This window comes from Physcomitrium patens, chromosome 14, assembly GCF_059467195.1.
Source record: "Physcomitrium patens ecotype Gransden chromosome 14, ASM5946719v1, whole genome shotgun sequence".
Classification (NCBI taxonomy): Eukaryota; Viridiplantae; Streptophyta; class Bryopsida; order Funariales; family Funariaceae; genus Physcomitrium; species Physcomitrium patens.
This window is the reverse complement of record NC_143423.1, coordinates 1,674,988-1,688,795: the sequence shown is the minus strand read 5'-3', so window position 1 is coordinate 1,688,795 and position 13,808 is coordinate 1,674,988. Positions and strand designations below refer to the sequence as shown.

General features: G+C 36.5%; 1 protein-coding gene across 1 annotated transcript; it reads right to left on the bottom strand.

Moving 5' to 3' along the window:
• Positions 1-568: 568 nt before the first annotated feature.
• On the bottom strand, positions 569-6,720 carry LOC112291540 (protein TIC 100). Its single transcript, XM_024539100.3, has 13 exons — positions 6,417-6,720; positions 5,612-6,129; positions 5,143-5,214; positions 4,897-4,986; positions 4,228-4,404; positions 4,013-4,103; positions 3,680-3,742; positions 3,374-3,440; positions 3,108-3,211; positions 2,765-2,891; positions 1,970-2,445; positions 1,567-1,851; positions 569-1,338 (listed from the first exon to the last, which is right to left on the bottom strand). The coding sequence occupies exons 1-13, from the start codon at positions 6,579-6,581 to the stop codon at positions 991-993; spliced, it is 2,583 nt and encodes an 860-aa protein (XP_024394868.1). The 5' UTR covers positions 6,582-6,720; the 3' UTR covers positions 569-990.
• Positions 6,721-13,808: the final 7,088 nt, after the last annotated feature.

Genomic DNA, 13,808 nt, shown 5'->3' with positions numbered 1-13,808 from the left:
TAAATATAATTGTCTTTCTTTGATGATCTAAAATTGATATTGTTAAACTATTTGATTTATTTATTTCAGTGAAGACTACATCTCTTTTATTTTTACCTTCTATTATGTACAATGATGCATTAAAACTATTCATTTATTAAAATTTAAACAATTTACCTGCAGTTCAACCAAAGAAATTGAAACTACATTTTAAAATAATATTAGTAACAAAATATTAATATCGTACAAAAAAAAAAAAGAAAAAAAAAAAAATTCAGGACATACATCTCTAACTTTAGAATGTAAGATGCAAAGAAAAGTTCAAAAAGTCAAAAAATCACTTATGCATACAATATCATTCTAGCATCAATTAAGCAAATTCAAAGTTTATTGGTATGGTTTAACTGTTTCAAGTGAGATTTGTATTTGACCCGACGTAGCAAAATCTGTAACATATTCACAAATTTAGAAAATAAGATTTGTTAATAATCATGACAATCTGATGAGCGAAAGTTGATTTGGGCAATGTACTTTTAAAATCCATTTCCAGCATCTCTTTGATTCCATACGCAATCAACTTTGGTACAAGTGAAGGAAAAGTAAAATATTAATGTAGTCTAACATTGAATATATAAACTGATGAGACAGCAACCGACAGCTTGAAGCACATGGAATAACTTGATGCTCATCGGAATCTGGAAATACTCATTTTCCATTCAATGGATAAACTTAGATCCTCAATCACCTGAACTTTTGAGGTTGTTACCAAAGCTAAACCTAGTTACGAAAATAGTTGAATTGCTCACAAACGATTGGACAGCAAGCGCAGTAATGATAAGTTCCTGCCCTTGCATAAAAAGTGCTTAAGTAAGGAACAAAATTGGGACAGCAATAGCAGATCATAGAGCCTAGGCAACAAACTTCATCCCACAGCCTTACTTGTGCTGCAACCTACTGCAAAAATCTGGGAGAGAAGTTCCGCTGACACTAGGCGGATGCACTGCTGTATGCCTAAACCTCCACTGGAAGGCAAAGAGATAAAACCTCAATGGACGGGGTGCTCCACTGCTCGGTTGCAATTATGCGGCAACTGGAGCTTCGTGGCCTTGGTATTATTCTGGTCTTGGGTTGCATTTGTGGTCTGGCTGTTGCTGTCAATTTTGACAATGGACGAGTGCTGCGAATATTCACACTGACTTCTTTCAGAGGGCTGAATACCATAGAGTCGGGCTGCAGCTGCATAGGCGATGCTGTAGAGTTGATGGTCGGAGTTGCAACAGATTTTGGTGATAAAAGATCTGCAAGCCACGTTTTTCTGGAATTTTTAACTACGAGACCTAGCACCTGCTTCATGGTAGTCTGCACACACAATTACAGAAGTCAAAGACCTTACTGCCCTCAGCTTAGCAACCTTATCAACATGTTCGCTAGAACATTGGTAATATGCAGACAAAGTACATGAAACAAGAATTTCGCTAAGATTGCAAGGGGCACAACTTCTTATCAGCAGCATCTAAAACGAGACACGTATTGAGTGACAGATACTTGTGGTGTGCATCACTACTATGATTAGATGCAATGCCATACCTGGGTTGCTAGACTGATTGATGCGAATGCAGTTGGAAATGATGTGTTCCCCGAGCTGCCCGAGTTTCCTCCCTGTGGACTGGCCATGGCCACCTTGCCAAAGCTACGCGGTTTGGGGTCTTCATCGTCGTCCTGATCCTCATCATCAACTTCCTCGTCATCCTTGACGCTATCACGAGAAGTGCTTTCTTCCTCGAGACTAGCTTCTTCTTTTCGGCCTTCAGCATCTACTCTATCTTCCTCCTTTCCGCTCTCTGTTGCTCCATAAAGATCCTCTAGTTTAAGCTGAAGACATAACATCGTAGGTTCAGTTTTAAAAGTATCAGTAAAATACATTCTACTAGGATGAAGTGCAAAAGTGTTACTCGTTAAACAAAGACATAGGGTAGGTGCTAATCCATACCAGCATTTCCGCCTCATCGACTGTCTCGTCAAGTTGCGCATCGAGATTCTTCAATTCCAATTCCAGCTCCAATTCCTTTTCCCTCTCTGCCCATTCCAGTTCTCTCTCTGCATCCTCCTCTGCCCAACGCCTTTTTCTCTCTTCTTCACGTTCCTTCCATTCTTTCTCCAGCTTTTCGTCCTGAGAGAGTAATTTACCACCCTCTTCTCCATCTCCGTCGCCACTTTCGTAATCATCATCAGGAGAATCCTTCTCTCCATAGAAATGTTTGAATCCCGTGGGAAGAGGGATCGCCAAATCGGGTTCTACTGAGCCATCTTCAACCATAGGTTGTATAAAAAAACGCAACTTCCCTTCAGCATCCTCCGCCCAATTAATAATCTGTCCAGTAGGTACATGGTACAAGACCTCTGCTCCATCTGTTTCCGAATTTCCGGAATCTCCACTGGGGCCGGTCAGGACCAGAAATTCCTCATCTGAAAAATCACAGATATGTCAAATACTCTGGCAGCTTCGCTGTAAAGCTTCGATTTGTCTATGCATGTCAAAGCAAACATCGATATAAAGTGGAACCAAATGTACAACAGAGACCAAAGCAGCACCCCAGAATCAAAATAACTACCAAGGCAAGTTTGAAGTACAAAAAAAACAAGTACTAGCACCACCCAGTTCGTGTATGCCTTCTACTATAAGAATAAACAAAGTAACCAGATTCCCTTGGAAAAAACAGCCACTCTTCCATAATTACGCAGGTACAAGTAAAAAAATCAAATGCCCAAGCACGAGAAACTGCACCTTTTTCCCACAAGTACTCAAGCTCAGAGGGCATAGGAATTCGAAGTGGAGCTTTTGTGAATGAGTTCAGCCACATTTCTTGTTCAGAGTCGACTTCCTTGACATACCTCTCCCAAACTTCCGGCACCTGTCAATAGTCATATTCAAATGGCCGAGATCTTTTGCACCATACTAAGACACCTCGTGCCCTAACTACTATCTCACGTACCAGTTACTATGAGCAATCCATCTGCAGTGCCAATCAAGCAGTTCAAAATCTGAGCACTAACTTAAGAATTAATCTCAATACCACGTCCACTCGTTTCTAATTCAATGCAAAAGGAATGAGCTCAGATAAACAAACCGGATAAAACTGATTAATAAAGCCTGGAGCCATCCACATATCTTCTTCCTCATACATATATGGATGCTGAGGATCAGAAAATGGACCCTTCATCTCACGAACCACTGTTCCACAAAAAAAAGAATTACTACTAATCCCATCAATGAAGCACGCGATTCTCATAGAAAAAGCGAAAAGAGCAACAAGTATGGCAAGGCTTTCCCTATATAAGAAACTCAAATGGCGGACGTCAAGCATTGGCATGTTTACAAACTAGAACAACGTACTTCCGTCAGGCTTGTTGACAAACATCCTTGCCTTTGCAGCAGCTACCTCTGCAAGTGAGGCATGCATCTGCAATTGAAACCATAAGCTGAAATGAGATCATCAAGCTAAAAAAATCAGCATTTCCTCTGAAAATTAAAAGACAGAAACTACATCCTGCTCAACGAGACAAATCGACCAGCGCACGAAAGTTAACTTCAAAATGCTACCAAATCGTGCATCTCGACGTTTTCCAAGCGAAACACAAACATCGACTACAAGATATAAATGTACACAAGCACAGTGCCATACGTAAGTTTCAGGCTTACAGCTGATAGTTTATCATCGCATTCCTCCTCATCCGGCAGCATCTCCCCAAAATAAAATTTTCCCTGGAAGTAAAAGTCGTTTTCTTGAGGTCTTTGACATCTCATGGCAAGATGAATATCAATACGGTCATATTCTAAATGGACCAACCGACTTCACATTAACACCAGCGGGCAGTATTTTCTCACTGGAATAGGAGACTTCGACCAAGCGTTGAGCGTCCTGCTAGTGAGAACTCCTTTTGACACAATAGATGAACGAGAAATATAGCAATATAATTATTAACAAATTTGTTACCCCTTGTACGAATGAAATCAGCAAATGAAGATGCCTACCCATGTTTGACGACCATTGAGCTCGTAGACTCCACAACCATGCATACGACTATGTTTCCATTGCCCGGCATACTTGTAATGACCCTTTTCCCTGTGAAACACAAATCCCGCCAGATGTTACTCCTTAAAAAAATTGTGACCAACACCACGGACCTATTGGCCAGCTAGAAACGACTTCTAAAGGAGAGAGTATATTCGAAATAAACCAGACTTACGGCTTCTCTCCAAAATACTTCACCCAGAGGTCATCGTCTTCAAACGGATTGGTATCGACTGCCTCTGGGTTGTCAGCAAGTGCATCTTCAAGGTCCATCCTTAACCATTCCTTGTCCTCTGGACTAAGGAAATCGGTTGTCAGTATCTTCCCCTCTGCTTTCATTTTTCGCTCTAATCTGCATCAGAGTCTTCAATACATAAGAAAAGGAACAAGCATGGTGATCGACATTAGATCATTTTGTAGACTTACTTCATGTATGCAGAATGCTAACAGAATAAATTAGGTCAAAGGAAGCGGGTTAGAGAAACTTCGAGTACCACTATCACAGTTCCCGTTGTATTAAAAACAAAAATAAAAACGAATTCTTTTTCTCATAGATTCACCTATGAAAGAATTCACGTGTTGTTGTATGTGTAGTGTGAGATGGCGATATGTAGAAACACACAGTAAACCAAATACAACAACGTTCCGTACAAAACAATTACAGAAGATAGCGCATGAGGGAAAATTGAAGACTAAGACCCGATAACATGTTTCAGCCCTCCTCCTACCCCCCCCCCCCCAAAGCACAACAACCATCACAGTTTGGACTATAATGTGACGTCCCCTCAATGCTCTGGATATCGAAATTACACATGCAGGTGGTTTGAAATGCAAGTAGACTTACTCAGAGCCAGGGGGTGGATTAGCTACAGGAATGTCGACCTCAATAACACCGTGTCCCTGCATGAGGTTCTGGAACCATTCACCTTCATATCTGCCAACAAGATGATTATAACCATTGAACAAAAATCAAGAGTATTATGCCAAGCATCTTTTCCCTCACGCCTTCTACTGAAGATACACGCTATTGAGAACATGAAATGCGTGTGTGTGAGCGCTAGCGCGCTAAAATACAACACAAAGAACCTACTTGCAAAGCTCCATTGGCGTTGTATAGACACCCTTCCCATGCGCAAGGTCGTCCCAAACTGTTCCTTCATAACTGTATCATATCAGAAATTCCACATAATCAGATGCTCACGGGAATGAATACAGTATAGATTTGCATGGCATCTCGACATCAAATCACCAGGCATGCCTACGTGATACACTAAACATTCATGCGCATCAGGCACAATTAAATACAGTGAGTACAAGCAACACCATGGAGCAGAAACCAATCTACCTAATGTAGGTGTTAATAGGCGACTCTAGCAAAACATGCACATCCATATAAAACCTTGCATTTAGTATTTTAGAACATAAAACCATTACTTCGAAAATCTTGAAGTCTAACAGGGTGTTTCCTCGAGCGGACGGCTACCGATTGTTTACTGTAACACAATGTAATGTAACGAGAAAGAACATCATAAATAGGAAACAATCAATAATTTTCTTACGATGACCCATCTTCAAAGATATAGCTGGCCCACACAAGAAACTCCTCCATACGCTCCAGCTCCTCCACAACTGCCTCAGGACTATCAATGTCAGGATGATCCTCAGGAATTGAAGGATACGCTTTCCTGTAAGGAACATAATACGGTCTCCGAAGAGGAGCCCTTCCATCTTTTTCAAGCTTAGCAATAAGCTCTTCATCGTCCTCAGCTAATTCTGGATCCCGACCAACCGTATCGTCGGCCGAAGTAGGGTCTGCCCACTCCTCTTCCAGATCCTCTTCAGTCCAATTTTCCCTGTCAGTAGGAAAATTCCATTCATCTTCCTCCTCCAAAACTTCGTCTTCCTCCTCCTCTGCTTCCTTTTCTTTTCTCTTCCTCATTCGCCGCTTCGAGGACGAAGACGGCTCCTGACCATCAACACCTACCTCTGAGGACTCTCCCATTCCTTCTTCCTCTACATCCTCCTCGTCTTCCTCGTCCTCATCCTCTTCCGATTCGTCATCTGAAGCCCATTCTACCTGGAGGATTGAAGTCAAACAGCAACACATTAAATGAAAGTTCACAAAATAGCCCATTCGAGATGGAGACCTAAATTGAAGTCGGAGCAGCAATACATTCTTAGAGGCAGCCAAAAATGAAAAATGTAGGGTTTGAGAAAGGTTTAGGAAGGTGGAGGAACGAGAAAGATGGAATGCATGTCGCATTCACATGAAGATAGAGGAGGAATTAAGAGAGGGATAGCAATGGAGTAGTAGAACTGTAGTGGATGCAGAGAGAAGGAAGATAGTGCAAAGAAGAGGAAGACCTTGAGGGGGCCCTTGGAGTCGGGAACTTCAGGCTCGGGCAACTTGCCACGAAAATTGGGGATGACGGGTGAGGACGCAGCGGAAGAGCGAGTAGTGTCGGGTTGGGGCTCGTCATCGTCATCGGGGAAAAGGAACTCATCGTCAGGGTTGGTGGAGGAGGCCATGGCAGGCTGCAATGGAGGAAATGCAAGCAAGCCAAGGCAGCAGCACAAGTGTAATAGAGTGGCAAGCAAACAGGGGCAGGGAAGGGAAGGGAAAGGGGAGGAGAAACAGAAAGGGTTTAGCGGGGGGAGAGAGGGGGAGAAAGCGAGCGAAAGATGGATAAGGCCCCCCCCCTCCCCAGTGTGACATCCTTCCCTAACCCCCGGGCTCCCTCTATTTCTCGTCAACGTCCATCTTCTGTCCATCCCGTTTTCTCTCGTCCCCATTTCACGTCCTTCCAGTGGGACGCTCTCGTGGCGTGCCTCCAAATATCTGTCTAGTTACTCGTCTTTTCCCACCTGAAAGCTCCCACTCTCTCCTCCCCCACTACACATGCACCCACGCCAACAATGTTTTTAGAGTACCATAGAACTCTAAGTGTAATCGTGAGGTTAAAATCTTGAAATAAAAACACACCTTACCCTGTTGCTACTAGCAAAGAAAAATTTCAATTTTATTAGATCATTTGTGTCTAAAAACATAAGTTTTGTTTGAATATTCAACATAGGATTGATTGAATGTGTTATTTGTATATTTTGTTGAAATATTAAACTTATGTAATCCAGCTGATTAATATCATGCCAATACTGGAGAGAAACATACAGTAATTGAAAATATGTATAATTTTAAGACTATCTTTCTAATACTGGAAATGCATTTTACGTTCATTCTATGTTGTTGGTCAAGGTTAAGGATAGTACCCATCATCACATATAAATAAGATCCGACAGAGTTTTTTCATTTCTGTTTATAAGTTAGGATATATGTTCTCAAATATTTAAGCCTGAGTGCTAATAGTATACCTGCTGGCAATCAATTAATATATATATATATATATATATATATAAATCAATTGTAACTCTTTAAAAATCAAAAATCAAAAATCAAGTGTTACTCTTTAATTGATTGCCGTAGGTACACTATTAGCACTTAGGCTTAAATTATCCAACAAAATCCTTAACACAATGAAACATGTAAAGTACGATACTGATTTGTTTTACATATTTTTTCATAAACTATTCATAAAGTTTTATGAATTTACTTTTATTTTCTTTTGCTTTCAAAAGAAATTTAAATTTTAAGAAAACAAATTAATGGTCAATGTTTATAAACTCAATTCATTTTTAATGCAAAAACTACATGATACATAGCAAAAACAAAACCTAAAATCCTAAATAACATGTTTGCTAAGGATATTAGTGGAAATTATAAATTACTTCAGATTATAATTTAAAATAATTATTTGGATTAAAACTATTAAAATATCAAAGTATTATTTTTTTATAAATAAAAATTCTTTTAAATTTTAAAATAATTTTAGTTGTATAATTTATGATTCTAAAAAATAAAATAAAAATTTAAGAAGAATGAAAAGATTTTAGAATAATCATTCATAGATTTTTTTTAATAAGAATTAAAAAAAATTGAAGAAAATTTTAATTTTCTCAAAAAAATGACAACACAAAAGAATACAAAAAGTACTTAAAATTATAAATTTTATATAAATCTTAAAAGAATAAACAAAAGAAACATTTGATTACATAATTTATATTAGAATAGTATTATTAGTTTTTTCATAGTAATAAGAAAATAAATATTATATATATATATATTAAAATTTTTAAATAAGGATCTTTAAAATTTTATTTATTTACTATTTCCGAGAATTTAATCTCAACAAATTGCTAATAGTTAAAGAACAATAATAACTTGTGACAAGTTTTTAAGGTGGTTGCTAAGATTTTAAATAGTAGATAAATTTAGGATTTTAGCAAATATAATTTGATTATATAGAGTAATTTAGTATAAAATAATTATAAATAAAATTAATTTATATTAAATATGGTTTGTTTTTTATAAAAGATATTAAAAATAGAAATTATCTTATTCTATATTTTTTATATTTAACATTATTAATACTAAGAATGAATAAAATAGACTTTTTATATCTTTAATAGGTTATGAATATTAAGGTAAATAATAGTAAATTAATAAAAATAGAATAAATTATGATATAGAAGATATTATCTTAGATGAGTTATTAGTGGTCAAAATAGCATAAAATATATGTCAAAAAATATCTTGATAGTAAGAAAGATGTCATTTGTGACCACTTATAAGTGAAGGACATTGGAAGTGAAAGTAATTGTACTCCACATTTCTCTTTGTATACAACCTTGCTGATGCTAAGTGTTGGAACATTTGACTTTTATTTTTTTCTTAGAGTATGGGCCCACTCACCTTTGCTTATGAGTATTAAAATTTTATGAAGTCTATATTATTTTGAAGATTAGATCATATTGTTGTTGCTAATATTAAAATTTAGAATATCATAACTTCAAATTTTGAATCTAAATCTTAATTTTTGTTTGCTTTTATTTTTTGTTAAGTAAATTTTAAATTAGAGGTTTATTTTTCACCTTAAAGTAATATTTTAAAACACTAAAATTATATATTCTTACTAAATTAGATCTTTGGAAAACTAACTTTGTACATTCATCTGAAGAAAAAACTTAAGATGCTTTAAAGGCCTCTTATAGAACTAAGAAGCAATTTGTGAGTATAAAAGTGATTTAAGAATAGAAAACTTAATAAGTAAGATTTACATAATTTATAAGACTTATCAAAATTCTTAAAAATAAATATGAAAGTATTTTGAGAATAAAATCACTGGTTTATTTACAAAGATATCATTCTAGGATTCTTAGATAAAAATATCTTTTTGTTAATTTTGAAAGCTTTTTATTCCTTTTAAACTTCTTTAATATAACTTTTTTACAGATGTGGCTTGAAGATCATTAAAAAGCTTAGAAAAAGAATTTTTTACTTTTAAAAAAGAAAAATAGAACTTTGGTTGGTTTCATTGAATTATTAGAATAATTATAAATGAAAGTAAAGATTTTTAAAGTATGCATGCTAATATGAAAGATGAGAAGAATTATAAAGAATATATATAAAAAAAGCTTGTTATGATTGTCAACAATTAGAATTTCTTTCATATTATCTCTTATAAAAGATATAGAAGATTCTTTGTAAATTTTATAAGAGCAAGAATATTTTTAATATTATTTTTGTAACAATAAGATTTTTTAAATAGAAAATAAAAAAATATGAAGGTCTAATGATTTATATTAATAAAATAAAGACTCTTACAAATAAATTTGTAATTATTGAAAGTCTTTAGATGATGGCTATTTTCATCATAATCTTACTTTTGAGCCTTTTTAAGTCCTATAATTACATGAATGTAGCATTAGAGTCCATTAAATTAAAACAACTCACTTTAGAATATGTAATGGCAAGACTTGCCAATGAAATGATTGAAAAAATATTATAGTAAAGATTTGGATATCTTTTTGAAACAAGATAAAGATAGCTAATATTGTTGAAGATCAAGAAGTTTTTGCTTAGTTACCACTACATGAAGTTTAATCATACTAAGTTATTAATAGTCAAAAGACAACAAACGATTAAAAGAAGTTATTATAGCGACGGCTACGATTTTGAGGTTGCGGCTAAGTTAAGATGAATCTAGATCTAGATCTAGATTAAAAGGATGATGGTAACTCTAGATGAAGTCTATGTACTTGGGATGTAAACTCCACCTATAACTTAAAGGTGTTAGAAGTAAGAATTATCTTTCTCTACACTTCTCTTAGACTACAATCTTTGCTAATGCTAAGTGTTTTTAGCTTTTAGACTTCTTTTCTTCAATAGGTTATAGGCCCACTCACATTTGCTTGAGTATTTTTTGAGGTTCTTTAAAGTGATTTTGTAAGTGTAGAGTTGATCAAGTTGTTGTTGCTGAAGTTAGGCTTTAGAAGGACCTAGCTTTCAGATTCAGATCTAGATCTAGATCTTGCTTTGCTCTTACTTGTGGTTAAGAACATTTTGGTGTTGGTGTATTGTTTTTTCACCTAAAGGCAAAGTTTGCATTGTGCTATTGCTGAGATAGATCCTTGATGATCTAACTTTATAATTATTGAAGAAAAAGAAGTCTAAAGGCTACAAACACTTAGCATCAGCAAGTATTATATTCTAAGAAAAAGTATGGAGGAAGATAATTCTTACTTCCAATACTCTTTACTTATAGGTGGTGGTTTGTGTACCAACGAGGCAACTTCCATCTATTTGATATTACATCCATTTCTACCTCATCTTACTAAAGCCTCGATACTACTACAATAACTTATTTTACCTCTTTGCTACCTTTTTACTATTAGCAACATACTATGCTTAAACTTTATGTGATTTTAACTAAGCAAGTACTTGTAGTTCTTCAACACTCCCACTTTGCTAATATTCAAAAGGCTTTTAATTTAATCTTTAAATCAAGTCATGATGTCTATCCTTGACCAATGCCTTTATAAGCACATCAGCAAGCATGTCATTTGTAGCACAATACTTCAGACCTATTATTCCATCTTCAATCTTCTCTCATATAAAATGATGCTGAACATCAATGTACTTGGTCCTTGAGTGGTGTTTTTGACAACGGTGTCGTGTTGTAACATGAGTATACCGTGAAAATATAAAGAAAGTGGACTTTTATTAATGTTCAGTTACCTCAAATATTGGGAGCAACGACCGATTCTAGTGCCAATATTCAGGGGCCAATTCAGACACCCCGTCACAGTTGGTCAGGGCACACTTACCAGTAACAAAATGCTCCGTTCGAGTCCAATAGTGGGAGTCAACAGAATCGAAAGGACTAAATCGATGACTGAGCGAGCCTGACGTAAAGGACGAATTTTATCCAATTATAGGAACACCCAGGTCTTACTACGGGCCTCTTAGCCAATATGAGACATGACTTGGTTGGGCAACCCAATGCGGTCCAATTACGGGGCTCCGATTCTGTTTTAGGCTGTTCTATTCTTTGTGCCGTTTCGGGAACGTCCTTTCGGTAAAAGGATCTTTTAAAGGTAAAAATGGGGGAGAAAGCTCGGACGGCGGAGCCAATTCTGGATCCAAGATGGAAGATTGAAGAAATTCAGAGGCTAAGGTTTGAAAGAGGGGAGAATTAGGATTAAAGGGGAGAATAGGTTAAGAAATGAAAAGAGGGGAGAATTAGGGTTTTAAGGATCAGAGAGCTAGCTTCATGCTTCGGGGAGGGAAAAAGACAGAGAATTGGAGTTTTTTTTTCTTCATAGGATTTTGGGAAGACTTCTAGCGATCAATGCTGAGAGGTCAATGTATTGTACTGGTGAATTGGGGTTTTAATGAAGTGAGTGTGATTATTCTTGACTGTTTTGTGAAATCGAAGTTACATTTGTGATTGAAGAATTAAAAGGGTGTCTATAGGATTGAGTATGCGAAGTGAATGAAATTTTTTGGATTAATCTAACAAGACAGTCAGTGGATACAAGGTCGTGAGTATAAAGCGGTATTGGAGATCAACAGATTGGGTTGTTCGAGGTTCTCTGTAACGTCTAGAGACCTACCGGTTGGGGCAAAAAGAATTTCAGCGAGCAGTCAAAGGACATCCATATAGATTTACGATATATTCTTGCAATTGTTTATATTCCAATAGTCAAAAACCGATAGATTGCTTGAATATTACCAAATCTCCATACTACCTTCTACAGCCAGATGCCTGGCGCGTTCTCGAGCACGAAAATACGTAATACGACAACGGGTGCATAAGTCTCATTGAAATCAATTCTAGTAACTTGTGAGTATTCTTTGGTAACTAATCTTGCCTTGTGCCTCACCACCTCACCCATTACATTTCTTTTAGTCCTAAACACCCATTTACAACCAACACTAGATCGATTTGGTGGAAGAGGTGCCATTTCCATGTACCATTGTCTATAAGAGATTGGTACTCTTCTTCCATAGCCTTCTCCCACTTGATTGCATCTTCACACTTCATCGCATCATATAATGATAATGGATCAGCAAGAAGAGCAAGGTTTGCATGTTCTTCACTTACTTGAGGGAAGATGTGATCCTTCCACCATTCACCACATTGCCTTCTTTCTCTCAAGAGATATCTCCTTTTACTTGATGAAGAATATTCACCTTGTTGTACTTTATCAATCTTCTTCTCACTTAAACCTTGTTATTTTTCACCCAATGGTTGGAAGTCTTTATCATTGTCATCATCCCAATCTTCAACATCTTCATTTCTTTCATTGCTGGTCCTTTCAATTGTAGGAGCCTTCATCTTTTCAACCTTCTTTGGCTTTTCATCTTCATCATCTTCATTGTCTTCATCTTCTTATGTCTTTGCTGAATTCAAAGATGTGTCCACAAACACACCATTACTCCCACTTGGACACATCTCCAAGTGCTCACAAGCACTCTTATGCTCCAAAAATTCAACATCACGACTTTTGATGATCTTCTTGGATTCCAAGCACATTAGCCTATATGCCTTAGTATCTTTACAATAACCAAGAAACACACACTTTGTACCTTTTGCATCAAGTTTGGATCTCATACAATCAGGTGTTTTTGTATATGCAATGCAATCAAAGGTCCTCATATGAGAAATGTAAGGTTGTCTCCTACTCCAAGGTTCTTGTGGTGTCATTGATATTGAAACATTGAAAGCATACTCCACACAAGTAAGTTAGGACCAGCAAGGTTGAACTTTAACAAATAGAATGTAGTATGGGATACTTCTTCCCATGCCAACTCTTTCCTTATATATTAGTACCAAGGTACCAAGTGCTACAATCCATATGGGATATCTCCAAGGACCAGCCCTCCCCTTGTACTCTAATGCACTATAGACTACTACCTAACCTTATGGGATATTTCTAACAACACTTGTACTGTATTGACCATTAGCAACTACTTGAAGAGTTCTTTCCTTCAACACTCCCAATTTGCTATTGATCAATTAGCTATCAATCTTATTGCCTTACTCAACTTGTTGTATCTTTCTCTAACTAAGGCTTTTGTCAACAAATCAGCCAACATGTCTTTGGTTTCACAATACATCATATCAATAACCCCCATCTCTATCTTCTCTCTTATGAAATGATGTTGAATATCAATGTGCTTGGTTCTTGCATGATGCTTTGGATTCTTTGTAAAAGCAAGACATCCTTGATTGTCACACCTTAATAGGGTGGCCTCCAATTGCACAAGTCCAATATCTTTCAATAACAACCTCAACCAAATTGCTTCCATTGCTCCATGACTTGTTGCCATGTACTCCGCCTCCATTGTGGACCTTG

Coding starts and splice junctions, on each gene's coding strand:
- LOC112291540 (XM_024539100.3), bottom strand. CDS start 6,581: ATGGCCTCCTCCACCAACCCTGACGATGAGTTCCTTTTCCCCGATGAC. Junction 6,130..6,416: donor ACTCCAAGGGCCCCCTCAAG/GTCTTCCTCTTC, acceptor TCAATCCTCCAG/GTAGAATGGGCTTCAGATGA. Junction 1,339..1,566: donor CAATCAGTCTAGCAACCCAG/GTATGGCATTGC, acceptor TTGTGTGTGCAG/ACTACCATGAAGCAGGTGCT.